This window comes from Mus caroli, chromosome 6 (genome assembly GCF_900094665.2).
Source record: "Mus caroli chromosome 6, CAROLI_EIJ_v1.1, whole genome shotgun sequence".
NCBI lineage: Eukaryota > Metazoa > Chordata > Mammalia > Rodentia > Muridae > Mus > Mus caroli.
The window spans coordinates 28,682,019-28,708,776 of NC_034575.1; the positions used below are offsets into that span (position 1 = coordinate 28,682,019).

Genomic DNA, 26,758 nt, shown 5'->3' on the forward strand with positions numbered 1-26,758 from the left:
TGCTTCTCCATGACAGTTAGTGTGTTGGCTTTCCTGGAGAGATGCAGAGTATTTGACATGCCAAGGATTTTATGTCAACCAAAAAAAGGGGACCCAAATCTCTGTTGTAGCAAGGTGGACTGACTAGTTCTAAAAATAAAAAGGCTATAAGAACCAACACTGCTTGCAAGGAAAGTTCATGAGCTGTAGGAATTAACTAGAACTGCAGTAAGCTTTATATCTGTAAGATTCCTGAACAGCCCAGAAAACCACCTATAACAAGCGACTTCCTCATCCCCTCTCTCGTCCCATATTGTACCCAGAAAATTGAGAGAGAGTAGTGAATGGTGAGTTGTTCTTTCTTTTCCCAATCTTTACAGTTAATTATTATATGCATTATTTGTTGTGTTGTGCTAGTCAATTAAAATCACTAGTTCAATTTAACTAAAAGGGCATTATTGACTTATATAATGCCTCCGGTTATTCTCCTGACCGATTATGGAAAATATATGATGCTTGCCCTAAAGGACTTGGTGATCTGATTGAGAGACAAGCTAATAATAAACAATCAGTGTATTAACAGTCACATGAATGGGATTTGATAACTACTCTATTAGAGTTAGATGGAGAAATAAATATAGACAAATCACTAGCTCTGCCCTAGGATGGATGAGTAATTATTTAAAAAGTATAAAAACCACTACAAGTATTGAGTGATAGAACCTCATGATAGAATTAAGAGATTTGCTTTAAAGTGTGGAGGTCAAAAAGTACGATTTAGGGAAGGGATGAATTACAGAAGAGAAAATGGTGCACATTTGAGAAGAACCAGAATGTTTCACAGAGGTAAATCATCGAGGTTGGTGGCACTGCTTAGTGTGGAGCATGTGACTGGTGTGAGCAGCTCTGTGACACCCCAAAAAGACAGCAGGCTTGGAAAGCCTGGCTACAAAGCCCATGCTTGGACCCCCTAGCACTGGAAAGAGCTGTAATGAAAATGTTGTGATGATCCGTACTTACGGTTCAGGTTATTAGCTCTATCTGACTTGTGTTTTGTTAGATTTGAAAGGTCAAGCAAGAAGCAGAGACATCAGTCACAGGATCCACAGATGAGAAGAAGTCTAAACCAAAGAAGTAGCACTTGTGTAGAAAAGAGGAAATAAATATTAGAAAAATAAATATTCACTAGTATAAGCAAAAATTAGCCTTAATGAAAAAGAAAAAGTCAAAGATAATATAGTTTAGATCTCTCTGGTAAGAAGGTAATTTAAACAAATTTTACAAGGAACAATAGTGTGTTTAGTCTTGAGATATCTGTGGGATGTACAGGGACAGGAAGGTTATATATAAAGAGTTAATGAAATGAAGTTTTAAAGCCATGAATTTATGAATTCATAAACAATACAAGAGGTGTCAGAAATGTCTGAGCTCATCTGCACTCCATGGAACTAAGGGAAACTGGCCAAGCAGAGTGGTCCCAGGCAACCCTGGTTATAAGAAGGCTGGAGGAGGAGGATGCAGAGATGGGCATTTCAGAGGATGAAGAGTGTTCAGGTGATAAAGTGATACCAGCCAAAGCAGATGGAAATGGCCAGTGGTGCTCTATGTCACAGAAACCTTACATGGCATTAGCATCAGAAACTATCCTGTGGGTTTGGAAATTCAAATTTTATAGATAGACATCAGAATAATTTTTAATAATGTAGTGAAAGTAGAAATCTGATTGTGGTACAGTATGGCATTAGTAGGACTCAGGACTGTAGAGAAAGCAATTGCTGAGAGCTCTCTCAAACACTCAGCACGAATCTGAGATCTTATGAGGGAAAGTAATAAGGGCTAGAGGAGGAGGGTAGCCTGAGTGTGGAGGTTACTAAGAGAGGGTAGCTGGCTGGCAAAGAACGGAGAAGTGGTGTGGAAGCATTTTAATTAAAAAATATATACACTATATTTTTGATCATCTTTTCTCTCTCTTCCATCTCCTCCCAGATCGTCCTCATGTCCCACCCACCCAGCATTCTGTCCTCTCTCGGAGTGCTCCAAAGTTGCTCACTCTTCTAAGCACTGTCAGATGAATGTCTGTCTTAGTCCCCGTTTACAGCAAAGAGAGGCTTCGCTACCGAAGGCTGAGCGAGGCACTGGTCTACAGGGAGAGCAACGTGTCCCTAGAAGTCATGCATGCATTTATTTACTTATCTACCTACCTACCTACCTATCTATCTATCTATCTATCTATCTATCTATCTATCTATCTATTTATACTTGCAGAATGATCGTGTTAGGTTTTCCTCCGCGCCCAGGACCTATCATCTCAGGGTCTTGGCCATGTTAGCAGTTTTGGGTATGGATGCTATCCAGGCAGTGGGCCTTAAATCCAATCAAAAAGTGGTTGATTGCTGCCAATATGCCTATGTTGCTATTGTACCAGTCCATCTTGCAGCCAGGTCACTGGTGTGGGTTGCAGGTTTATGACTGGGTGATATTGATGATTTACGTCTTTCAGTATCACACAGGGTTCCTTCCGGCACCATGAATGCTAGACTTTAGGGGGTGAAGCTTCTAATTTATGTGACTCCACTTCTCAATATGCCTTTTACCATCAGCTTGTGGAAAACTTTTTTGAGATTAGACTCAAAAACTTCCTTTTGGCAATGATGTGCTCTTCAGTTTCTGTTTTCCTGTCAGTGAGTTATAAAACTAGCCCAGGGCTAAGGAGAGCTTTAAGGCAGTTAGAACAAAGGAGAGGAGTCAAGAGAATTGCACCTTGTGGCGAAAGGGTAACTCAAGGCCTCAGCTCTGTGGTCCATGCTGAGGGTCTTCAAAGGGGAAAGTGAAGCACTTTCAGAGTTGAGGCTGAGTGTCAGGTGTATGGCAAACCAGCAAGCATAGGAGATGGCCAAAGAACTGAAGCTTGTAACTGCTGTGACTCCAAACCTCACTTACCACTGAGCTATCACTCTTTCCCCATTCTGGGGCTTTGAGAGGGCCTTTGTTTTCCTGATAAAGCAGGAAGTCAGCAGTGCTGGGGCTGGCTGATAGTTAAACAGTAAGGCCAGCACCTACCTGAATTTTTTTTCTTGAGTAGAACATTTATTATAGGTAAATGGGAGAGCATAGCCAGACAGAGGGATATCTTGGAGAGTCCTGAATGGACATGACCCTGAGCCACATCAAAGAGGGAGCAGGTAGAGCTAGATCAAGAGGCCAGGAGAGTAAATGAGAAATAAGAAAGACCAAGTAACCAAAAAGGCTGGATTATGTGTGGAAGGACAGCTGGGAGAAGGGATGCCCAGCCCTTGGGATAGAAGGCAGGGTATGCCAGAAACAGCCTGTAATAGGTAGGGAGTAGGGATGCTGGCAGCACCTGGCAACCATTCGGTTTCGTTTGTCAATTAGGCATCTCCTCGGGGTTTGGAACTCAACAGTAGGGAGGACTAGATTGAAATGATTCCATTATAATGTCAAAAGTTGTTTTAAACGTTTGAAACAGGCTTTCTGGTCCTGTATTCTTCAGGGACTAGACACATGTATTAGAGCATACCAAGAACTACTCCCACCTTTCTCTCGGGTTGTGCGTTTTCAGACAGGAAAAACTACATTACTACTAGGCACAGCTATATCAGTTTCTCCAGATATGTGTTGGTTTAAAAGAAATTTGGTTTCTAGAAGTAATTTCTCCTCATCCAGAATGCTGAATACCTTGGTCTGTGTTTATCCGAACGTGGCCAGGCTGGACTTTTGCTGATTGTCTAGATTTCATTACCTGACTACTATCCCTAATGCCAACTAAGGCCAAATTAGCAAAGTTCTCACCTTCCTTCCTCTTCATCCCGTCTGTTCTTGGCCTCACCACTACAAAGTTGGTCAGTGCACTCAACACATTCTTACACAACCTACCTGATTCTTGACCTTTCCTTCCTGTATCAGGAAAAGGAAGAGTGGGGGGAGAAAGGAGTGGTACCAGCCTCAGCCTGCTTCTTTTACCACAAAAATCAGCAGTCTCTGAGAGGCTCCATAGGATGCTGCTTGAAGATTTACCAGACTGGGACACAAGGCCACTTCTTCTGCAAGCCCAGGGCTGCAGATAGTGAACATTTCATACGTTCACTAGAGTGAAGATTGGAGATGAGACTGCCCTGTCCATTGTCTCTGCAAAAGAAAAGCTATTTCTTTTTGAGAGCACAAGGCTCAACTTCCTCCTGTTAGACCAATGGAATTGATAGAGAGCTCCAGTTACCTCCGCATCAGAGTAAGCTAGGAATCTTAAGAGATCCATACTTACATCTATAGTGGTCACATTATGAATGATCAGATGTCAACCTTTCCCACGGTTAGAACAGCTGCTCAGAGCGCATGTCCTAAAGAGGTGATCAATTACTAACATTTTCAAAGTTCAGTACACATGGGGCTGTGGCAGAATGAAGAGCAGCCTCTGCGACAGATACATAATCACTTAGTCTCCCGAAGGGTATGTGCAGAAGTGGGTGGATGTGGGTGGTGGGGAGGGGTATGTGTGTGTTATGTAGGTGTGAGATGGGTGAGTGAGTAAATATGGTATGTATAGGTATGGGGTGTGGTGTGAGGTGTGGGTGTCCAATAACCTCATTTCCTGCTGATAAACAGAATCTATCAACACTGTCACCTGACATTTAAGAGCCAGTTAATTCTTCTATGCTGTCTTTGCCACGCTCAGCATTTCTTTGATCAATATATGCCTTCTTACTTAAGAAAGCTTCGGAAACTTCAGGAAGCCTCCAGGAATGTACAAGCCAGCATTTCAGGGAAGCTCTAGGCATAAGTTATCATGTTACTTTAATATCACGTCGTAGATTTGCTATAACTTAGAGTAGACAGAATGCACAGTTTTCCATTGCTCCACACTGCTCCTGTCGTGGCCACGGCAAACTCCACTTGGCAGCTGAGCCTGCCATTTACCTAGTCAATTTTGGGGATTGGTTTTGCTGCATTCATTTTTTTGTTTGTTTTTCATATTTTGTGTGTGGTCAATTTTCACATAGTAAAATTATTTATTTGTATAATAAAAATGGAGAATTTCTAGCTTTTTAATGGATGCTACCCAAAATATTTTTGATAGCATTAGGTCAGTTATAATATTTTGGATCTTAAGACCATGAGTGCAGTGTCAGAGTAATCTCTGCCTCTTCCCATTGATGAATACAGATAGTTCTATGGATCAGACTTTGTGTCACAAAAGAAAGGAATTCAGAGCCTTAAAAGCCCTAAAGTGCTTTGAAATATTATAATAATGTTACTTAAAGTTGCTTTCATCTAGCCTGCCACATGAAACATTATGATGGCAATGATGTTGCCTTGCCATAAAACAACATGAATAATATTATCATTTGAGAGGAAATGCAGTGTTTTATGTCCACTCTCCAGCAGAGCGAGTTAGTGAACAGCGAGGATAGTGCAAGGATTATTAGAATTTTAAATCTACAGCACTATAGTCTACTCCTCCTTCCAGGTCAGTTCCCTTGAGTCACGTTCGCTTGTTTGTGCCTGTGCTGCGGTGTTTTAATCTTAGAGTCTGGTTCTCAAAGGAACTTTAGCCTTAAAGGTTACTTACATGCCTGGATCACACTTCTGGCCCTCTCTTGGGCTTGGTAATCTAGGAAAAGAATAATCACAATACATACTACTTGGGCCATGTTGATTTCTACCCTATATAGTAAGTTAGTAAAGTCTCAGTGGGTCCTATGCTGGGCTCCAAGCCCATACAGCCCTTTCTGCAAAGGACCCACGTACTCCAGCCGAGAAAAGGCTTCTCTGCCAAAGAGGCAAAACATAGATGACTGGAAACGGAACTTTGAGATAGATGGGATTATTTCTGGTTGCAATTATTAAGATATAACTTGGACAAATAAAACCCTAAAGGAGAGTAATGGCTGTTTACATTTCTGGTTTATATGAATACTGAGAAAGCTTTACGTGCTAATATTTTAGTTTTCCTATGTCAACCCATGTACCATTGTATGACACAATTGTTCCTATTTTACACAAGATACTAAGGCAGTGATATTTGAAGAAATTTGTTCTTGCAACATGCTAGAGACAGGATGCAAGTATGGCAGTTGAGAGTCCTAAGAGCTAAAAAAGAAGTCTTGACTAGTATGACTAAATTATTGTTGATGATCTCCAAGAAACCATGAGAAGCTTAAATAAGCAAAACTCCTATTCAGCTGTTTCAGTATTTTCCTAAGGAATCTATTTAAATGTTGTGATATTTCATTTACTATCCATGTACACACACACACACACACACACACACACACAACTTGTTTGGATAAAATCCATTCTCCATCTCTTCTCATATCCCCACCACCATTACCCCTCATACAACTTCATGTACACTCTCCTTTCTTTTTAAGTGTTTCAATACCCTTAGTCTATTTAGTACTTCCTGTATGTGCTAGGTGTAGGACCATCTGCTGAAGGATGAGTAACTACTCAGAGCCCACACACCTTAAGAAAACTGACTTTCCCTCCCCCAAATAGCCATCAGATACCAGCAGTTCTTTAGATACAGGTGGAGCTTCATGCGTGCCTCCCCCATCGATTTTAGAGTTTGGCTGATTTAAACCTGTACAAGTCTTGTGCATACAGTTCTAGCCACTGTGAGTTCATGTGCGCAGCTATGCTGCCTTGTCCAGCAAACACTGTTCCCTTGTCCAGCAGACAGCCAATTCCTCTGACTCTTAAATCCTCCTTACCCTCCTTCCTTCTCAATGATCTTCAAACCTTAATAGGAAAGGATATGATATAGATGTCCCATTAAGACACAGCATGGGCAGTTCTTGACCTTATGTTTCCAGAGTTAGTGGTGTCTCAGCAGATCCTGTAGGCTCCAAGTCCAGGAACCCTTCTTCCAGAAGATCCAAGCCCCCTGGCAGAGAGAAGAGTTTTCAGACAGAGAAGCAAAACCATACTGATATTTAGTACTGAGCACTCCACAGACTCAGCACATTGGCCAGTTGTGGTTCTTTGTATTAATCGCCGTCTACTGTAAAAGGAAGCTTCTCTCTTTTGGGTTGATCAGGGAATCAGTATGTGGGTATAAAGATTAAAACGTAAAGTCATTTGTTACTATGTTGATTTAGCAGAATAATAGTAGTAGGCTTATGACTTGGCCAGTCATAAATTTTTGGCCCAGTTGATGGTACTAGAAATGAAGACCATCTCATAGGATGGGCTTTAAGTCTAAGCAGAAAGTAATTGGTTACTCCCCTGGTATTCCTACCATTATTATACTGTTGTATATATCTTTGCCAGACCAGTCATCATTATAGCTTACAAGGGTCATTGGGTGAGACTGTTGATGACATTTCTTGTCTCATAGCATCCATAGAACCTTGCAACACTATGAATCCTATAGGGAAGACCCAGATCATTATTAGCTTGATTTTTTTCCCATGTCCTATAATTCAGATATGTAGTATCTTCAGCAGTAGGATCTTAATGATCAAGCTCTAGAGGGTAATCAATGACAATAGCCTTGGCAATGTGTATGAAATCCTATTGACCAGCAAATCAAAAAGATGTAAGCAATAGCCAGAAGCTGAAGAGAAACTTAAAACATATACAGGAGACACACGTTACGTGTTCAGGCCACAGGCTCTGAAGCTGCTCCTGTTTCAGGAAATTGATTAAAGCAAGGAACTGACTAAGGAAGAACAGGACAGGACTGGTGAGCTGCCTCAGTGGGGAGTGGCACTTTCTGTGTAGGCCTGACAACCTCAGTTTGATCCCCAAAACTCATAATGAAAGGAGAAAATGAGGTGTGGGATGTGGAGCAGTCGGAGGGTGCATGGGGAGGGGTGAGAAATGGAATATGGAGTGTAAAAAATGAAAAAATGAATTACAAATAAAATTAAATTAAAAAGTTGTTAGAGAGAGAGAGAATGAACCCTTCCAAGTTTATCTCTGACCATCACACACGCTGTAGCACACAGAAACATGCATGCATTCATATTCACACATAGCAACACACTAAGAAGAATAAGAAGTAGTAAAACAAAAGAAGTAGACACAAGAGTCTAGCGTGCCTTAAACTTCTAATGCTGCCCCAGTAGTGAAAACAGCAAGATGGCTAGGTACTCCACACTCCAGGAAACCTGTAGGTATCTGATGAAATGATGGTTTTTTGCCTTCTCTTCTTCCAGTGCTTTCCCCTGCTCAAGAGAGCCACGTGAACATGGACCTTCCCCCAGTGTCTGAACAGATCATGCAGACGCTGAGTGAGCTTGCCAAGTCCTTCCAGGACATGGCTGACCGCTGCTTGCTCGTCTTACATCTGGAAGTGAGGTAGGCCAACTAAGCACAGAAAATGATGGTGTCATGACCCTCTGTGACGTAATTCACATGTTGTCTCGGGGGCTGGGGGGGGCGGGGAATCAAGTGCCAGCATAATTTTAGTTTTTGCTATTAATATTGTCCTGTTCTTATCCTGAGCGTGATGTTTAGCAGTATTCAGTGTTCTTAAAGGATGTGAGTGTATGCTGGACTATGAGTGCAATGACTCAAGAGTGTGTGGCCTGTGATGCAACCTGGATTTGCGCATGCACACCAACCATGTGGATGATCTGAGGGCTAGCGACCAGGTCATTTTTACAAAGCTTCAGTTTCCTCTTAAAATGAGAATAGGAGTTCCTACCTCAGATGTTATGAAGGAAAGCTTGAATAATTTGTACCACTTCTGCCATGTATTAAGTCAAAAGTTTGAAAGTTAGAAAGATGTTCTATCTAAGAACCACAAAGCCCCTCTTCAACAGACTTAAAACCCAATTGAGGAGATTAAGGCAAAGAATGACCCTACAGAAGGGCTTTAAGTTCGCCTCATTCCTTCTGCTGCAGCAGGAGGACACTCCGCGCAGTTGCACATCTTCAGCTGTCTACTCATTTGCTAAGCATTTTAATAGGTGTCTTCTCTGTACCAGGCTGTGCTCGAAACACTCTGACACAGCTATGAGCAAAATGCTGCAGGTCCCTGTGCCCCTAATGATGCAGCCAGCCACTCACAGATAAGGCAGCAAAGATACTTTCAGATAGTCATAGCTAGGGCAATAAATAACAATGAGAGGCCAGTGATGGCTCAAAGGGTTAAGCCACCTGTCTCCAAGTGTGCTGACCTGAGTGTAACCCTCAGACCACATGATGAGAAGAAAGGACTGGCTCTCAATTGTCCTCTGGCCTCCACCCTAGTTAGCTCATGGTGTGCTCACACAAATCAATTAAATAAGTAAATAATTTTATAGCATGGACTGCAAATGCAAGCCATGTAGCTCATGTAAATTAGCTCGTACAGGGTAAGCATCCTTAATTGAAAATTCAGACCTGAAACTGTTCTCTGAACTTAAGCATTTCATATGCCCAGCCAATAAATCTGTGTATATATCCTAAAATTCAAAAATGTTTGATCCCTAGTATTTTCAGTAAGGGACTTACAAACAGTAGCTACATTTGAAAATGTAGAAGGAAGGAGGCAAAATGAAGCATATTTTGTTTATCCATACATACGTGCATATATATATATATATACATATATATGTGCATATATATATATGTATACATATATATGTGTGTGCATATATATGTATAGTGTTGACACAAGGTTAACACATAAACAGTGAGTTACTTTTCATTTTCTGTGGTAAGACTTGGCATCTTCACATTTTCTACTTAGAGTGCATCATGGTGAGGACATTCCACATGCTCAGTAGCTACATGTGGCAAAGGCACACTGGTAAATACAGTGCATAAAAGTTAACTAGGAAGTGAGTTGTTTAGACAGGACATGTGGTAAAGTGACAGTAGCCATCCAAACAAATACCTAGACAAAGTTTCAGGGAGGAGCCGCACTCAGAAAGCTCCTAAGACACAGTCCAGGCAAGTTGGAGGCACTGAGAAGAGCCTAACGCATCTGCAACCAGATGAGCGGGGCAGGTGGAGGGAGGAGAGAATACTGTAAAGGACAATCTGGAGCCTAATTGTGAGCAGTCGTATATCCGATGCACTGGAGATCTTCAAGACCAAGAGAACGAACAGTTCCAAGTGTGTTCTGGGTCTATTAGGAAGCCATTGGAGAGGCTTCTCCCATATAGGTGGGGGTGCTAGTAATTAATATTTTTAAAGGACTGTTCTGGATGTTGTATGGAAATGGGACTACAGAAAAAATAGGGTTACCAGTTGAGGCCTGTTAGGAGCATCAAAGTGACAAGGTAGAAACAGGAAAGATGTAGAACTTGGAACATATGCTAAAAGTAGAAATCGCAGAACTTATGGACAGATTGGCTTGGGTTCAGGAATGGGTGGCAATGAGAAGAAAAAAAAAAAAAAGACTCACAGAAACCAACCAGTTCAGAGCGATTTGTGGATGTAAAAGATATGAACACCAGTAGGCAGATAATGAAGAGGGTAAGACAGGAACATTACATGTTTGAGGGCAGCCTGGACTGTACCTCTGTGGCCACATCACCCTGTGAGTGCCTGATATCATCAACTGAAGCAGGACAGACTGAAGGAGTAGAAAGGTCAGGGGTACAGATTAGACGTTTCAGAATAGGAGAACTCAAGGTGTTCACTCTAAGAAGCTTATCTGACACCTCGGCAGCAGTGCCAGCCACTGGATCACTGGATACACACCTCTGAGACCCCAGGGCCAGAGAGCCTGCTGTGACCTGGTAGTACATTTTCCTCTGTGGGTTTTGGAACAGTATTAAAGTTGATTAAATATTTTCTCTAATTTGAAGTTTCTCTATCATCTATGTTTTAAAAGTAAAAACACAAGTTTGGTTTACAGTTAAGAGGAATATATTTAGGCTCAGTTAAAACTTGGATGGCTTTGAGGCATGTTAATATCACTTCCTTATATGCCACTTGCTTTTGGCATTCTTTGCCTTCCCCACAATGAACTACTTATCTGTCGCTTGTTAGCACCCTGAGAGTGGAACAAAAGAAGTAGCCTGCAGGCTTAGAATCTGTTGTGCTCAGCATTATTCCTGAATTTATTCCTTATATTAACTTGTCTTGAAATAAAGCATCTCGCTATGTATTTTCTGATTTGTTTTACGATAATTTTTAGATTTGTTTTCTATTTATTTTCAAGCCGATAATGAAATGAAGCAGGCATTTTCTATGAATAGATAAATTCAGTGGACAGAGAAGAAAGAAAAAAAAGAAAAACACCCAGTAATATTCTGAGGCGACTGTTACCCTGGGTTGCAAAGCAAAACAAGAGAACAGCAAATTAATTACTCTTCCAGCTCCTGGGATTTTATGCTATTGATTGTGCAGTCTCAGGACATGTTCTACATTCAGAATCACCGACTTGGGTGTAGCTAATTCCAGGCGGGATGCTCTCAGCACGTCTGAGTAAGATCTTTGAAATCCTTAACCTCTGTCCTGTCCCTTTTGTTGTTTGTGCTTCTTACCAGTACTGTTCTTACAATGCCAAATGTGTCTCATCAACTCGATAAGCAATCGCACAATTGTAATATTCAATTCCATGCCTCCTTCAGTGTTAATTTAAAAATGGGAAAGGATAGTTTCAGCCTCAAGTTTAATGCTCTAGATGCAGAATTATTTTTCCTTTGCTCTGAGAATACTAAACATACTTTTTATAATTTTTTTTTATTTCTTGTTTTAACCCAGTTCCAACATTCCGTTTGTTTTCTATGAATCTTTCTCCATTCTGTCCTCATTCTTGCTGTGTGTGGATCACAGAAATAACTGACTTCTCCACATATGGCTGAGGCAATAAATGCCAACACTCTCTCTATCCTATAACATTGTCAGTGCTGGGAGGGGAGCCCTGGTGAGGATAAAAGGAAACAGAACAGATATTGTGCTAATCATCACATTGTGTGAACCAAGAGTGCAGGGCTGGAGAAGAGACTGCTCATGCCTCAGGTGTGTCTCATTCATTGTTATAAATGGCCCCGTAACTGAACCAGTCAGGATATCTGTATGACTTCTTCATAAAAATAAGCTCTTCCTATTTTCCTAAACAAGACTGTATTCTTGAAAGGAAATGAGTTGTTTTATGAACTGCAGTTTTACATGATAGCCCACTTGTAAGTCAGCCAGATGCATCTGCAAGTACAGAGCGTGTATTAATCACTTCTCTGTTGCTGCGATAAAATGTCGTGACCAAAAGCAACTTAAGAAAGAAAGAAAGTTCAGTTTAGCTTACAGTTCTAGTCAGTCATGGCAGATAAGGCATGGCAGCAGGAGCAAGAAGCAGAGAGACCACATTTTATCAACACACAGGAAACGGAGAAAAGAAATTAGGGGAGAGGTTACACACTCTCAAGGCCCACTCCAGTAACTGACTTCCTCCAGCAGGCCTCCACCCCTTAAAGGTTCCTGACAGGAACTGGCATGATGAAAAGTGATACTCTCTCTAGCACTTTCAGCCATAAAAACACGGCAGTAAGAACCAAATTAAAAATGAAAGCCATGTGAAATATATTAATGGATTGTGCCAGCAAAGGCCCAGAACAACTTCAAATGCCAAACTTTATCTTATTCCCCAAAATAGCTTTATATCCATAGCCCATATAAGTCTTTAATACTGTTTAAGTTCAAAGCAAAAGAGAAGAAAAAGTTCTTGAGTCTTACAGGTTCTGTGTTGAAAAACCCATCCAAAGAACATCTGACATTTTCCCCATGTCACTGTAGATCACGTTTAACCACCAAGCTGTGTCTTTCCACAGTTTGAGGCAGAAGGCAGATGACAACACCCCTCAAGAGATGAAAGGCAACCATTAAAAGTTGTTGAGAGCTTTTTTTTTCATATTTGAACTTTAGAAAAAGAAAATTAAGTTGCCATTTGAGTCTACAGTACCAAGGATGTCACCTTTATCAGCTGATTTCCCTTACCATCAGGAGGGCTCTAAGTGGGTTCAACAGCAACTGCCTGTCACTGTTGGGATCCTAAGTGTTCACTTTCTGAAAATCAACCATCCTGCTGTGCAATCAGCGGTGTTTGCAGAAAACCTTAATGCCAAAGTCAGGTGAAGGTCAGCAACAGCACACCAGAACCCAGAGAAAAATAAAACTTTATTTGAATTTGATATTCACTGGTGACATTTTTTTCTGATCATTTGGGGAAAAGAAGATAGCACCTTAAGCAGTAGCCATATCTCCTCCCTGCTGTCAGCTGTAGAATACCATCATAAAGATTTCACCTGCAGCGTCAGAATCTTCTAGCCCAACTCTTTTTTGATTTGCCTCTGAGTTCTACCAGCAGGCTACTTCCTCTTTGTGCCAAAGGTGGTCTTTGATCTTATCATTATACTGCTTAAAGTTCTCTAGGATGGAGAAATGGCTTAATGATCACTAGTCGGCACAGAGGACCCAGGTTCAGTTCCCAGCACCTATACAGGCACCTACAGATTCTTCATATCTGCTTCAGGCACAAGCATTCATGTGCATATGGAGACGCACACATCATTTTTTTAAATTTTTATTTAATCTGTAAAGTTCTCTTAAGGATCCCTAAACATTCTGGCATAAAATCCCCACGACATGGTCTCTACAGCTTAGGATGACATTCTACAGCCCATGTCTCTAACCTCATGTCACTCCTCTCTCATGTGATCTGCATGGAACAAAAAGGAACCTCTCACTTTTGCTCAGAGCCAATGTCCCATGTTCAAATTCATGCCTTTTAGCACACACTTCCTATTGAGTGTGGCTATGCTGCTAAGACTTTAAGCCTACTTTAAAGATACTTGAGTGAAGATGCTTATATTTCAACTAATGCTACTTCCTTTTAATTTCTGCAAGGTAGAGATTAATTGCACTAATCAAGATTCCTACTCCCTAGTGGGTCATTTTTCATTAATTACATCAGGAAGATCACATTGTAAAGGGGCTATGACCTGAGCCTTTAGTTGCATCTTGATCAAAACTATTCTTTTTGCCAATTAACTCAAGAATGTCAGATTGGGCTTTTTGTTGGTGACATTACTTATTAATTAACAGCTGTGAGGATAATCTGAAATCAATGAAATTTAACTATAGTCATTTATATTTGTATTTCCTCATATGGAACTTTCTAAGGATATTGCCTGAGAATGGACAGATTGCTCTGTGGTAAGACCACTTGTATAAGCATAACAACCTGAGTTTGAATCCCTCGAACCCATGGAACATAAAATGTCAGATGTGGCTATGAGTACCTAACCCCAGCATTGGGGAAACAGGTAAAGCTAGTTTGATCCTTGAATCTTGCTGGCTGGTCAGGGGAGCCAAGACGGCTTCCAGTTCACAACATGAAAACAGCCTAACATTGTTACTGTTTAGAAAAATGGTGGTGGTGGTGGGGAACCACTATGATATACTACAATGCACCTACATGACCAAAAACAAATACTTTTGAACTGGCACACGGTGCTGGCTACGATACAGAGTAACTAGAATGATGTGAGGAGGAGAGCAAAACAATAAAGCTCATTAACACATGGTTCATTTCTTCCAAAACTCGAGCTTCCCTTAGCCTCTGACTCAGCAAAGCATACTTCTAAGTAATTAGTCAAGAGCAATGAAAATTTATATTTACATAAAGCTAGGAGGAACTTAAAGGGGAAATTTAATTCTTTCAGCTCACAGTTTGAAGGGATACAGCCCATCAGGACAGGAAGGCGAGGTGGCAAGAGCAATAGGTGGCTAATCACACTGCATCTACATCCAGGAAACATAGTGAGAGGCACCATGAGTGGGACCTGGTGGCTTCCTTCTTCTTCCCTTTTTATTCGGCCTGAATTACCAGTACATCGAATGGTACCACCCATATTCTTTCCTTCTCACTAAATGTCTCTGAAAATACCCTCAAAGTTGTACCTATCGGTTTATCTCCTAGGTGATTCTAAATCCAGACATGTTAAAGATGAAGAACTGTAGTTATAGATGGCTGTGAGCCAGCATGTAGGTGCTGGAAACTGAGCCCAGGTCCTTGTGGGAGCCACTGAGCTTTCTCTTCAGACTATTCTTTTAGGCATTCTTATTATTCTGCCCCATTAAGCTGTGGCATCTTTAGTGCTGAAAACTGTCTTAGAGTTCCAGGTACTAGAGTAGTTCCTAGAAAATGTATACATGTTCAGTAAGTGACTCAATTGCATAATAAGCTGGCAATGATTAATGTAAAACTCGTGACAGTTGTCAGTTCTTACTGTGTGCTTCCTTCACATCAGACTCCATATGATATGCTTAGCATGGCCCCCTTGAGGCAGAAGTTACTATTATGCCTATTTCAAGGGAAACTGAGACAGAAAGATTCCACTATCTTGCCTAAGGTCAAACAGCTAGTAAGAACCAAAACTGGGTAACAAGACCAGTGGTCTCCCATCAAGGATGGAAATTCAGCCTCTCTGTGTCTTCATAACAACATCTCTCAAAAGATGCTCTTCACTATGCATACAATCTCGCCATTGAAAAGAAGTTCAGAAGTTGTCTATTTCTTACCAAGAGTATATGTATTAAATGAGCAAACCTCACAGACACCTGCTTGCTTCCGATCACTCAGCTGTGTATAGCTGTGATGGCATCTTGGTTAAGAAAAGACCAATGTGAGGGAGGGATAGGTAAAAAAACCGTGGCTGCTTCAAATATTTCGGTGCTCTTTCCCAGGCCGATCCATGACCTCATGGGGAAATTTTATATTAATTACTCTGCCCATTCCTCTCTCTCTTTCAGAGTTCATTGTTTCCACTATCTCATCCCTCTGGCAAAGGAGGGGAACTATGCCATCGTTGCCAATGTGGAGAGTATGGATTACGACCCTCTAGTGGTCAAGCTCAACAAAGACATCAGTGCCATGGAAGAGGCCATGAGTGCCAGCCTCCAGCAACATAAGTTCCAGTACATCTTTGAAGGTCAGAGCTGACCTCTGTGTCTAGAAGCCTGGGAGGGAGGAAGGGTCAAGGTGTTCATGAATGTCTGTATTAGAAATGGTTAATAATACTTGTCAGGAAAAGCGGTTTGCTGGTGTGTTTGGATTAGAACTGCTGCACCTAGCTTTCTGTATGGGTAGACAGATGCTGACTGCCACTTGCTCCTGGCTGATAGGGAGATTTTTATTAGCTAATGCTGATGTCTACCTGCCACCGAGACTTGGGAACATGTGCAGAGAGGACCACAAATTAACTCGAGAGGAGCTTGTTTAAAGAAAGAAAAGAAGGAGAGAAAAAGAAAAGCTCCGTACTTACACAGACAGGGAGTAGGGAACCTCGAACAGCCTTTGTCTGGTTGCCTCGTCCCTAGCAGGGAGGTTTCTCAGACAGAATGCATTGCTCGCTGAAGTGATCAGACTCCTTGCTCTGCCGATACTTAGAGCAGCTGCTTCAGTGCCCTCCCTCAGCAGCCTCCATCAGCAGTGCTGTGGGAGGCAGTATTACCTAGCGATATTTGCCTTCAGACTTTTAAAAAATATGGTGCCAGCCAAATAGTTCTTCATGTTGAATTCTACCACAAACCTTTTCTCTATAATCCAGTACCTAAAATAACCAAGCTATGAAGAGAAAGGCTTATTTTCCCGTTTTTGATCAAGGGTCTCCACTGCTTTTAGGTGAGGTGGGAGAGGTGAGGAGTCCAGACGGCAGAGACCAGGAGCTAATTAACGGCAGAGCCGCTGACCTTGTGGTCATTGTGTGAATAAAGAGACCAGTATCTCACCGTGCTCCCCACTAGGCCTCAATCCTAAAGGTCTCACTCCTCCCAGTAACGTCCACAAGAACCAGGCCCTTAACAAAGATCCTCTGGTAAAATTATATCATATGCCCTTTTGATTGTTTCTCAAAGCATGGACCTGGATATTACAAGTTGTCAGTGTCTTCACATAGAGTAGGACATTATCTAAAGATCGTGACAAGCTGCAGATGACAAGATGTTGGTACATGGCCACTACTAGCTTTATGAACACACAACAGCAGCTTTGCAACCTTTGCCCCCGAAGAGGTGAAAACCTCTTCTATGATGAAAGTTTTAAAACGGAGCTGTGAGAATGGAACGTTTTATGAAGGAGATTCTACCCAAAAGGGCAAGTAATTACGATATGTGCCATTGGCTAGCCTTGAGACACTGACTGGAGACTGCCTTTACACGTGTCTGCAGCTTCCAGCCTCTGTGTCTCTCAGAGACTCCGCCACTGTTCTCTTATCCCACAGAGCTTTCCTTTTGTTCTTGATGTGGCTTTTCCAAGCCCTGCACCTCCACAATGGTCCTATTCATGTACTTGAATTTACTTAATGATATTTTAATTTATTAATATTTTATGTCTTAAAAATGAGACACCCCCATCACTATACCATATTATCATTTATCATACCATATTATACCATGGCAGGATATGCCGTAACCTAGAAAGATTTTTCTACCTTAAATTTTACGTCCATATTGTGTCTCTTTTTCTTTGAGCCCAAATCTCTTTCTTCACTGTAAACAGCATAAATAAGCACATAGCGGTACTAAGTTAATCCACTCTAAACTCCCCGGCTTCGTGTGCATTTCTCTCCACCTGCCAGATGTTGTGGATTCACGAATAAAACACACACACACACAAAACCTTATTTTTTTTTTAATTTATTTTTTTATTAGGTATTTTCCTCGTTTACATTTTCAATGCTATCCCAAAAGTCCCCCATACCCACCCCCCCACAAAACCTTATTTTTAATATGCCTTAAACAGCGCAATGGCTGGACATTTTCAAACCTCTCTGCAGCTAGCACACTCTCCCCTCCAATATTCCTGAATTATTACTTTCTAAAATCTATATTCCATCTCTGCTACCCCAGACCCAACTGAGAAAGTGGCCCCTGGGGCCATCTACATAAATTCTTACATATTGTCTGGTTTCTCTCCTGCAGCTCTCGGGCTTGCTGGTCCTGCTTCCCCATCATGGTACTTCTAAAACCTTCTTCCCCCCATGGTTCCTTGCTCTGGAACTCTAAAGTCCCACTTCTGTCTCCCTGTCCAGCCATTGGCCACTGACAACTTTATTTACCAATTAGAACCAGCTGAGGGCAGAGGCCATCCATGTTTCACATGCAGATGTGTAAATTCTTGTGTGATTCTGAGACCCAAATTAACACAAATTGTGTTAGAACCAATCCACAACATAAGCCTGTGGTCTTGAAGGGATGTTGGTTGAGAATAGCTAAGGCAAGAGAGAGAATGTCTTGGCCAAGGAGAAACTCATAGTGAAGCCAGAAGGAAGCTATTGAACCTGAGTGTTTGCTGATCTGATTCTGATTGCCATTAAGAGACTCAGACTCTAGGAAAGGAAGATAACAATAAGAATGGAGTGGACAATCTGTGGTAGTTCTTGAGTTCTGAGGAAAATAACCTGCTGGAGGCCAGCTGTGCGAAAATGGGACATTCTGAATAAACATTTAAAATTATATCCACCTTTTAAAGATAGTTACCTATAACTATGTTGTATTGAACCATCATTTCTCAGCCAAAATAGAAATATCCAAAAGGAGTCATGGTACTAAAAAGATGGCTCAGCAGTTAAAGGCTAGATTCACAACCAAAAAGACAATAGGAATCCTTCTCATTTATTGATGTTCTCGGGTCACCCTCTACCAAATTTCATAGACTATAAGGCCGTCCTTAAGGGCTGGAAATTTGGCTCAGTTGATAGAGCATTTGGTCAAGTGTGCACAAAGACCTAGCATAGGTCAGGCCCCGCCAGATTAAACAAACTCAGCATGAAAGCACAAGCTGTAATTCCTGCATTTGAGAGGTGGAGGCAGGAGGATCACAGTTTGAAGCCAGCCTGGAATATATGAGACTCTGTGTGTGTCTGTGTGTGTGTGTGTGTGTGTATACATGCATGCAAAAAAAGATAATGGGATAATTCTTCAACTGTAAGAACAAATCATTCATAGGACCCACAAATAGATCTCCATAGATATTTCCTGAATTCAACAGTGAATTCACACTCTATTTTTCCTAAATACTTTTGTTTCTTTCTGTTATGCATTCACCCGATTGTCAATGCTGAGATCTAGTAGCATTGTTGCCAGGAGCCCATACTTTATCAATTATTATAATTTTTTTTTTTTTTTAGTTAGCAGTGTTGAAGTTTAATTACTAGCGTTATTGTTTTGGTTGTTGATTTGGTTGTTTTTTGCAGTCTAGGTCCTTCATCTCTTTCTGCACATTAGGCCATCATTTGAATGGAATGGCCCACATCAGCTCAGACTCCTTTCCATTAAGCACCACTAAGTGTGCTTCTCTGGGTGGAGCAGATTGGGGCTTTGGTTGAGCCCAAGTGCCCTTCTCTTTGCCTTCCTTTTTCTTCTGATCATTTTCCTAGCCTGTTTCAGGAAGCTGTGTCTGCTCTTAGAGCGCTTTCATGGGCTCAATCCACACATTAAGTCTCTTGGCATGAATCCTGCCCTTAACCTCCTTGTTTGCAGTAATGCGCATGGCATACTTGGAGATTGCAGTCATGTAGACATTGCCATGGAAACACTTATGGAACATTCCTTTTACAGTGTCCATTCCCTTGATATCTACAGCATCGTCCTGCTTGTATATCTGCATGTGTGTGGCCAAACGAACAACTCCATGTTTCCTGAAAGGCCTGGAGCACATATAACAAGTGTTCTCCTCTTTCCCTTTCTGTTTGCTATTTTGACAAGTTATTGGAAGATGGCTAATACATGGGAAGCTAAATATTAGCATTATTGTTCATAATGCCTCACTTAGGACTGACTTTATTTTACATATGTAGGCTTCCAATCATGTTCAAAGCAAAATGTGTACCCTCCTGTGTTTCATGTATAGAAGAGAGCAGATCACTGTGTCTGCATGTGTTCTTTTCTTTTCTCCAAATACCTGTACATTACAGTAAGACTTGGTTTGCATGCTTATCGCTTATATTACCCTGGCTTATTCTTGAAGGCCTGTGGATGGAGGATTTTGGTGAATAGAGCAGTGCTGGGTTGTGAATATACCAAATTTGACTGACTATATTAAAATTTCCCATTTGCAACTTCTAAATCTGTGTAGAAATATTCTAAAGCTTTTGCTATATTAGCTATTGCAAACGGGTTACATGTTTTCTTGAGTTATTTAAACCTGTAGAAGATGAAAAAGATTTATCCTCTGTATTAGTTTAAGCCAGATGCCATTAATATATCTCTTCTTCCCTCCTCACTACTCTGTGCTCACCCCTCAGGTCTAGGACACCTCATCTCCTGTATCCTCATTAATGGAGCCCAATACTTCCGGCGCATCAGTGAGTCTGGCATCAAGAAAATGTGTAGGAACATTTTTGTTCTTCAGCAGAATTTGACCAACATCACCATGTCACGGGAGGCAGACTTGGACTTTGCAAGGTATGAATGAATATTGAGCTAGATTTCTTATCCAAAAGCTCATTGCCTATAATGAGCTTATCTTTGCAAAACAAAACAAGACAAAACACAAAACAAGAAAACATATCTTTTTTTTTTTTTTTTTTTTTTTTGGTTTTTCGAGACAGGGTTTCTCTGTGTAGCCCGGGCTGTCCTGGAACTCACTTTGTAGACCAGGCTGGCCTCGAACTCAGAAATCCGCCTGCCTCTGCCTCCCGAGTGCTGGGATTAAAGGCGTGCGCCACCACGCCCGGCTGAAAACATATCTTTAAATAAGAGAGAATGATGTCTGGAGAAATAGTTCAGTTAAAGTACTTGTGGTACAAGCAAGAGGAGCAGAGCTCAAACCCTCAGGAACCGTGTAGATAGCATGTGAGTGGGTTTGGTGACTCCCCTGTGATACTAACCTTGGGAGGAAGAGGCTAAGACTCCCCAGACCAAGGCCTGGGCTTTACTAAGAGACCTGCCTCTGTGAGTAAGGTAGAAGACAGATGGTGGAGGGTTGCCATCAACCTCAGGCCTCCACATGTGAGCACACACATGCAAACGAGCACACTCACATGCATTCCTGTCACACACACATACATGAAGAAAGACAAAAGGGAGGCAGTATTTTTAAGTGACAAACCCAGCAACTCTATACAACGTTCTTCAAAGGTTCAGATCCTTAGGAAGTTAGTTTTCCCACTGTGTAGCCTAAGCTGTGTTTTGTTCTGTTTTACGTTTATTTATTTTGTGGCAGGGGTAGGAAGGAGCAAGGTGAGGGAGTGAGTGCTGGAGAGTGTGTGTGGAGATAGATCTGAGGACAATTTATGGTTCTCTCCTTCCACCACGTAGGTCCTGGTGGCAAGTATCTTTACCTGCTGAGCTGTCTCACTGGCCTCAAACTTAAGTTCCTCACTCTATAAACCATCAGTGACTGTCCGCTGAGTAAAGGAGAACTGTTCGTAACAGTTCACAAGATGCATGAGCGAGTAGGCCCTGCGTTAGCCAAAAGACAGTGAATGCCGCATGCTCTACCGCAGGTTTTCAGTACATGTGTAACATGCATTTGATTTTTCAAGCATACATATGCATATGATTTCCCCTCTTACAAAATTGAAGCTATGTTAATGTAACTTAAAATATATTCATTTCATGTTGTCATATAGTAGTAATCTTTGAAAACACGTTTTTTTTTTCAAATACTCACTAATATTCCTAGAAAATTTCACTTTCAATAAGTGAATAAATTTGTGGTATAAATTAACAGAAATTTATTTCTAATCGCTTTGGATGTCAGTGGTTTGCATTTTGTTTTTCTCGTGGTAAGCAAGTACTGAACTTGCCTTTACATGAGCCTGTTTGGACACCTTTTCTGCGCTGACCCAGTTAAAACCTGTCCAATTTTCTTCCCACTGAGAGCAGAGTCGTTGCCCTTTTCTCCTCAAGGTTGCTCATCACAATTCTTAATGTTCCTTAATGTCTCCTTCTAAGGCACTTTTTCAAATGGTAGGGTTAATTTTATTTTACACCATTTGGTTTCCACATTGTACGATAAATAATCAAACCCTTGGTGCTTTATTAAACGGTTTTGTAGAATGTGGATTGCAGTTCGTAGCAACTCCTCCCACCCTTCCCCCCTGCTCTGTTACTTACAGTTAGAGGAACTGGACCTTGAACTTCAATTCCAAATGCTTTTTAACTAGAAAAACACTTGTTTTTAGTCCAGAATGTTCTTGTTTAGTTCCTCTAGAAGTTCAGGAAAAATTGAAATAGTTTTTTGAATATTTAAGAAAATGACACATGTAACTGACTATGGCAAAGACACTTGTGCTGGGGTCTTTGCTTGGAAAGTGGCCTGCATGTATTCCTTTTTACCTTTTCTAATCTAGTGGGTTGATACCCACTTGCTTCTCTGCCACTCTCTCTTCTCCTATATTTTTTACTGTTTGCAGAAAAGTGGTGTTGGTGTGTGTGTGTGTGTGTGTTCATTAAATTCCATGTTTTATGATAAATTTGATGCAAAGCCTTTCTTGTTCAGATTAGGGAAACCAGGTGTGACTGAATGCTGCATTTATTTGGCCGCTCTTATGGGAAATGATCTCATTATTGAATTAGTCTATCCATAATAACATTGACAAGGGGAAGTTAAGAACATGGAGGCCTGAGGGATACAAAGAGCCATTACTAATTCTCTGAGGACTATAATTCCTAAATTCAATCATCCTTTTTTAAATGATTTTTTTTATTTAGTTGAAATAAGTAAATTAACACAGTCCTTGGCAGACAGTATGGGGCCCAAACAAATACTGAGAAAACAGCGTCTGCATCATGAAGCCCTGACAGGGTAGCACTGAGATTGGCATCAGTGGGCAATGTTCCAGTGAAGGGTTTCTGCAGGACATAATTGAATGGCAACTCACTCATGCCTTTCACAGTTGGGTTTCTGAATTATATCCAAGGAGTGGTAAAAGGTGAATGTGACTACCAGGGAGGGTGTGTCTAATGTTAGCCCTGTTCTATAATGGATTATGCAGGCTGGTGTGCACATGTAGGGTGGGCAAATTCTGTGCTCTGGATCCTGCAGCAGACACCATCTCTCCTTACTTAAATGGGAAGCTTCTCACTGCTTCCTTGGTGCTTAGAACAGAGTACATGATCACTAGATGTGGTGAGAAAATGAGTAGATGCCAAACCAAAGCTGATGAAGAGTTTGCAAAATAAACAGTTAGGTGATCTTCCCTGAAAGTTTTAATCAACAAATATAGTAAATTTTCTATGCCCTCCTAGGAAGCAAGAGTGTCTCTCAATGTTGTAAAGCAGAAGATACCAAAAGTTGTAATGTAGGCCATCAGGCCATGGTCTCTTTCCTCCTCATTTGCTCTTGTTCTCATGTGGCTGTATTTCTCAGCTTTATCTTCCCCTTCTCTTTGAGGTAGGACGTAATGTTCTGAAATAGTCTTCATCAATTCTACCAAATTTGAAGCTGTGTAAAATAAATACCAAAAACAGCCAGAACTAACAGACTGCAGCAGTGCACCTCAGCATTCCTCAAGCAGTGTCTAATCAAGCATGGACAACGGCACCTGTATTTCCAGTGAATCTCTATAGAAATGTTGTCTTCTAACAAGTAATTAATCACCAGTCGCCATGTGTCAGAAAACTGACTTAACGAGAAGTTGTACAACACCTGTAGGTTTTTTCACGGCCATGCATTCCTGGCCGGTCAAAACTATAGCACCTTTCTGTACTAAGGAATTAGGGGATGTGGAGTGGTTCTGCTTCTGTTGATTTTCCTGCCCATGTCGAGGTTGTCTGTCTCTTTATACACGCTGTACTTTAATCTCTACTGGGGTAGGTTAGGTGAGCAGAGAATCAAGACAGCCTGAGCATTACCAGAATCACTGAGAGCTCTGTCCTCCATGGTGAGGATCACTTCAATGTTGCTGTCGTTTTGACTCTTCATCCCACCATTTAATTTTCAGAATCAAAAAAGATTCACTGCCCAAGAAAATCATAGCAGATTAGCTGGAAAGTTTCTGGGTCTCTAAGTGTGCATGGCTGTAGTTATCTATCACCGCTCATCTAAACTTGAGCTGCCATGTTCATTTACAGAAATAAGTCACCAAGGCCACTGTGGATGCCATGCACAGAGCTCAGCAGAAGGAGGGCAGAGCTCAGCAGAAGGGTAATGAGCTGTGTGACAGGATTATCTGCCAATCTCTGTAGATTCAAAAAGAACATCCCTGAGTGGTTTCCCCAGTTCCTCTTCTCTTTCTCATATCTTCCTTTTCGCAGGGGATAGAATATTTGTTTGAATTTGGATTTAGGTTGTGTTGGGTTTTTTTGTTGTTGTTGTTGTTGTCCTTGATTTTTGTCTGTTTGGTTGGCTGGTTGGTTTGGTTTTGGGGAGGGAACTGGGGGATTGGAGGCTTTTTTGGGTTTTTGTTGTTGTGGTGGTGGTTGTTGTTGTTGTTGTTGTTTGAGATAGGGTCTCACTATACAGCACTGACTGACCTAGAGCTTTCAATGTAAAGTAGGCTGCCCTCGAACTCATTGGAATCCGACTGTCTTAAAGGTGTAGCTGCTAAGCCTGTCTACTCTTCCTCTTGTTCTCTTTCCCATACTGCTTTGCATTCTGCTTTCCTCACTAGCAGTCATGACTCATTACCCTCCCCCTCACACACACACACACACACACACATTTTGTATTTCTTTAGACAAATGTCTTCATTTAAACCTTTCAAAGATAAGGAAATGAAAGCTGAAGTTCCAGAGGTGGTAAGGAGACCATTTCTAAGATGGAGAACAGAACATTTCTTTACATTATTATTCCTTTATTCAGTGAACACTTATTTTCTGGAAGTATGTCCTCTCTCTTGGTCCTACCCTGGAGGAACTTGCATTGTTATAAGGTAAAATACAAATGAATAGATAGGTAAAACTATGATAGATAAACTATGTTAGATGATGCGAGAATGTCAGTTCTGATGAACTTGCAAATATGAACTTTCATATTGAGAGGCAAAATACAAACTAGTAAGTAAAATGCAAAATATGTCAGTTTTTCAGACATGCTATGATTAAAAAAAAACCTAAGCTTAAAAAGGAAAATTGAGAGTACAGGGTTTAATTTCAGCTTTCATGAGAGTCCTTAATGAAATGATCATATTTAGAGGGTGGGATCTATAGGAAGAGTGGGAACAAGCCTTTAGTATATCTAGGAAAAGACCATACCAGAAAGACCAAAGGAACCCACAGGATGAAGACCCAGAGAGAGGAGTGTGTTTGGTGATGAAAGCAGAAAGGTGAGTATGGATAGAGCAAGAAGAAGAGGTGGGATCATGAATGTATGCAAAGAAGCTAAGAGCTCAAAGGTCATTGTAGTGACACCAGCTTTCATTAGGAGGAAGTAGGAGACACTAACACGAAGGGAGAAGTGTACCACAATCTGAACCCTCCTGTCTGCTGAAGAATCAGAGGCCTGGGGAGGAGGCCAGCATATAAACAGAAGGATCCATCAGAAAAGACCCACAGTCATCCTTCAAGTGAACCATGGTGACCAATCAGCACTGGAGAAAATGAGAAGAAGCTTAGGCTAGATTGTAATAGTCAAGAGGATGAGGAGAACCAGTGACCATTTCCTTCTGAGCAATTCAAAGCAGAGTTTTTAATGTACTGAACCAGACTGTGGCTAAAGCTAAATGAGTTTGGGGGTGGGAGATACCAAGAGTTTGAGTGTGATACAATATTTGTTATGCCTCTTACGGATATGAATGGAGACGGGTCTTGAATGAATGGAGGAGGGTCTTGAGAAAAAACCTAGAGTATAAGAGTTTGGCCTAGAGAAAAGAGCTTGGGAACCATCAGCTTACACACGGGGTTTGAATCCAGAAGAAAGAATGAGAAGTGAGTTCTGGCTGGGAAAACAAGCAGAGAAAAAAAGAGATGCTGTCTGAGAAATGCGCCTCGACTGGCCCACTGTTTGTGTGCTGGGGTGGGTACTGAAAAGGTGCCAACAGAGAGAGTGAGCAAACATCCCTAAGGAAGGTAAATAACGCAGGGAAAGAGATATCCTGGAGATGTCTGTGCGTCAAATGCAGCCCTGGGTTACACTAGCTCAGTACAGAGAACTAACTGGCTGCTGGTAGACTTGATCAGAGGCCTAGACCTTGATTTATAGTACCCCATCTTTCCTATGTAATTTGTCTAAAATAGGAGCCAGCCTCATGTTAAACATGTTTCTCTTGGTTTATAGTAGGTTTAGAAGTGACTAGAGCAAATAGAAATACGACGGAATGTCTGTGCTATGATATGGAAGGGCCATAATGGCAGCATCTCATTGATCAACATCAGCACTCATGAACATGTTCACAATGTGGAGCTTTGATACCACATGATGAAATTGTCTCTTTATCTCTGAGCTCTTTCTCCAAGAAAGACATCAGAGATTTTTATGCAGGGATAGTTATAAAATACCTGACCAGCACTCCTCGGTAGTATAAAAGCCATTAAAAACAAACCAAACACGATAGTTGGTGAAGCTATCTCAGCCAGGAGACATGACACCTAATTGTCTCTCCTATCCTGGATGGGGTCCCAAAATAGAAAGAGCGTGCAGTAAAAATGAAGGAAGTCTGGATAAAGTTGGGTTGTAGATAATGATGGTATATTAATGTTGGTTCATTAGTTGTGATAAATGTGCCATACTAATATAAGATCTTAGTAGGAATAATGAATATAAGTTCCTTGAGAACTTTATACTAACTTACTTTTTTCAACTTTGTGTGACTAAAACCTCTTTTTAAAAATAGTCTGAGCTGGGCGTGGTGGCGCACGCCTTTAATCCCAGCACTCGGGAGGCAGAGGCAGGCGGATTTCTGAGTTCGAGGCCAGCCTGGTCTACAAAGTGAGT

The 26,758-nt window shown here is 41.3% G+C and overlaps 1 protein-coding gene across 1 annotated transcript in view; it reads left to right on the top strand.

The window, feature by feature from the left end:
* Exoc4 (exocyst complex component 4) overlaps positions 1–26,758 on the top strand; it is a 702,198-nt gene that overhangs the window by 629,055 nt on the left and 46,385 nt on the right. The window contains exons 15-17 of the mRNA XM_021164590.2: positions 8,157–8,298; positions 15,691–15,869; positions 20,184–20,343. Coding sequence (XP_021020249.1) covers positions 8,157–8,298; positions 15,691–15,869; positions 20,184–20,343 — 481 coding nt within the window. The remainder of the gene's footprint in view (positions 1–8,156; positions 8,299–15,690; positions 15,870–20,183; positions 20,344–26,758) is intronic.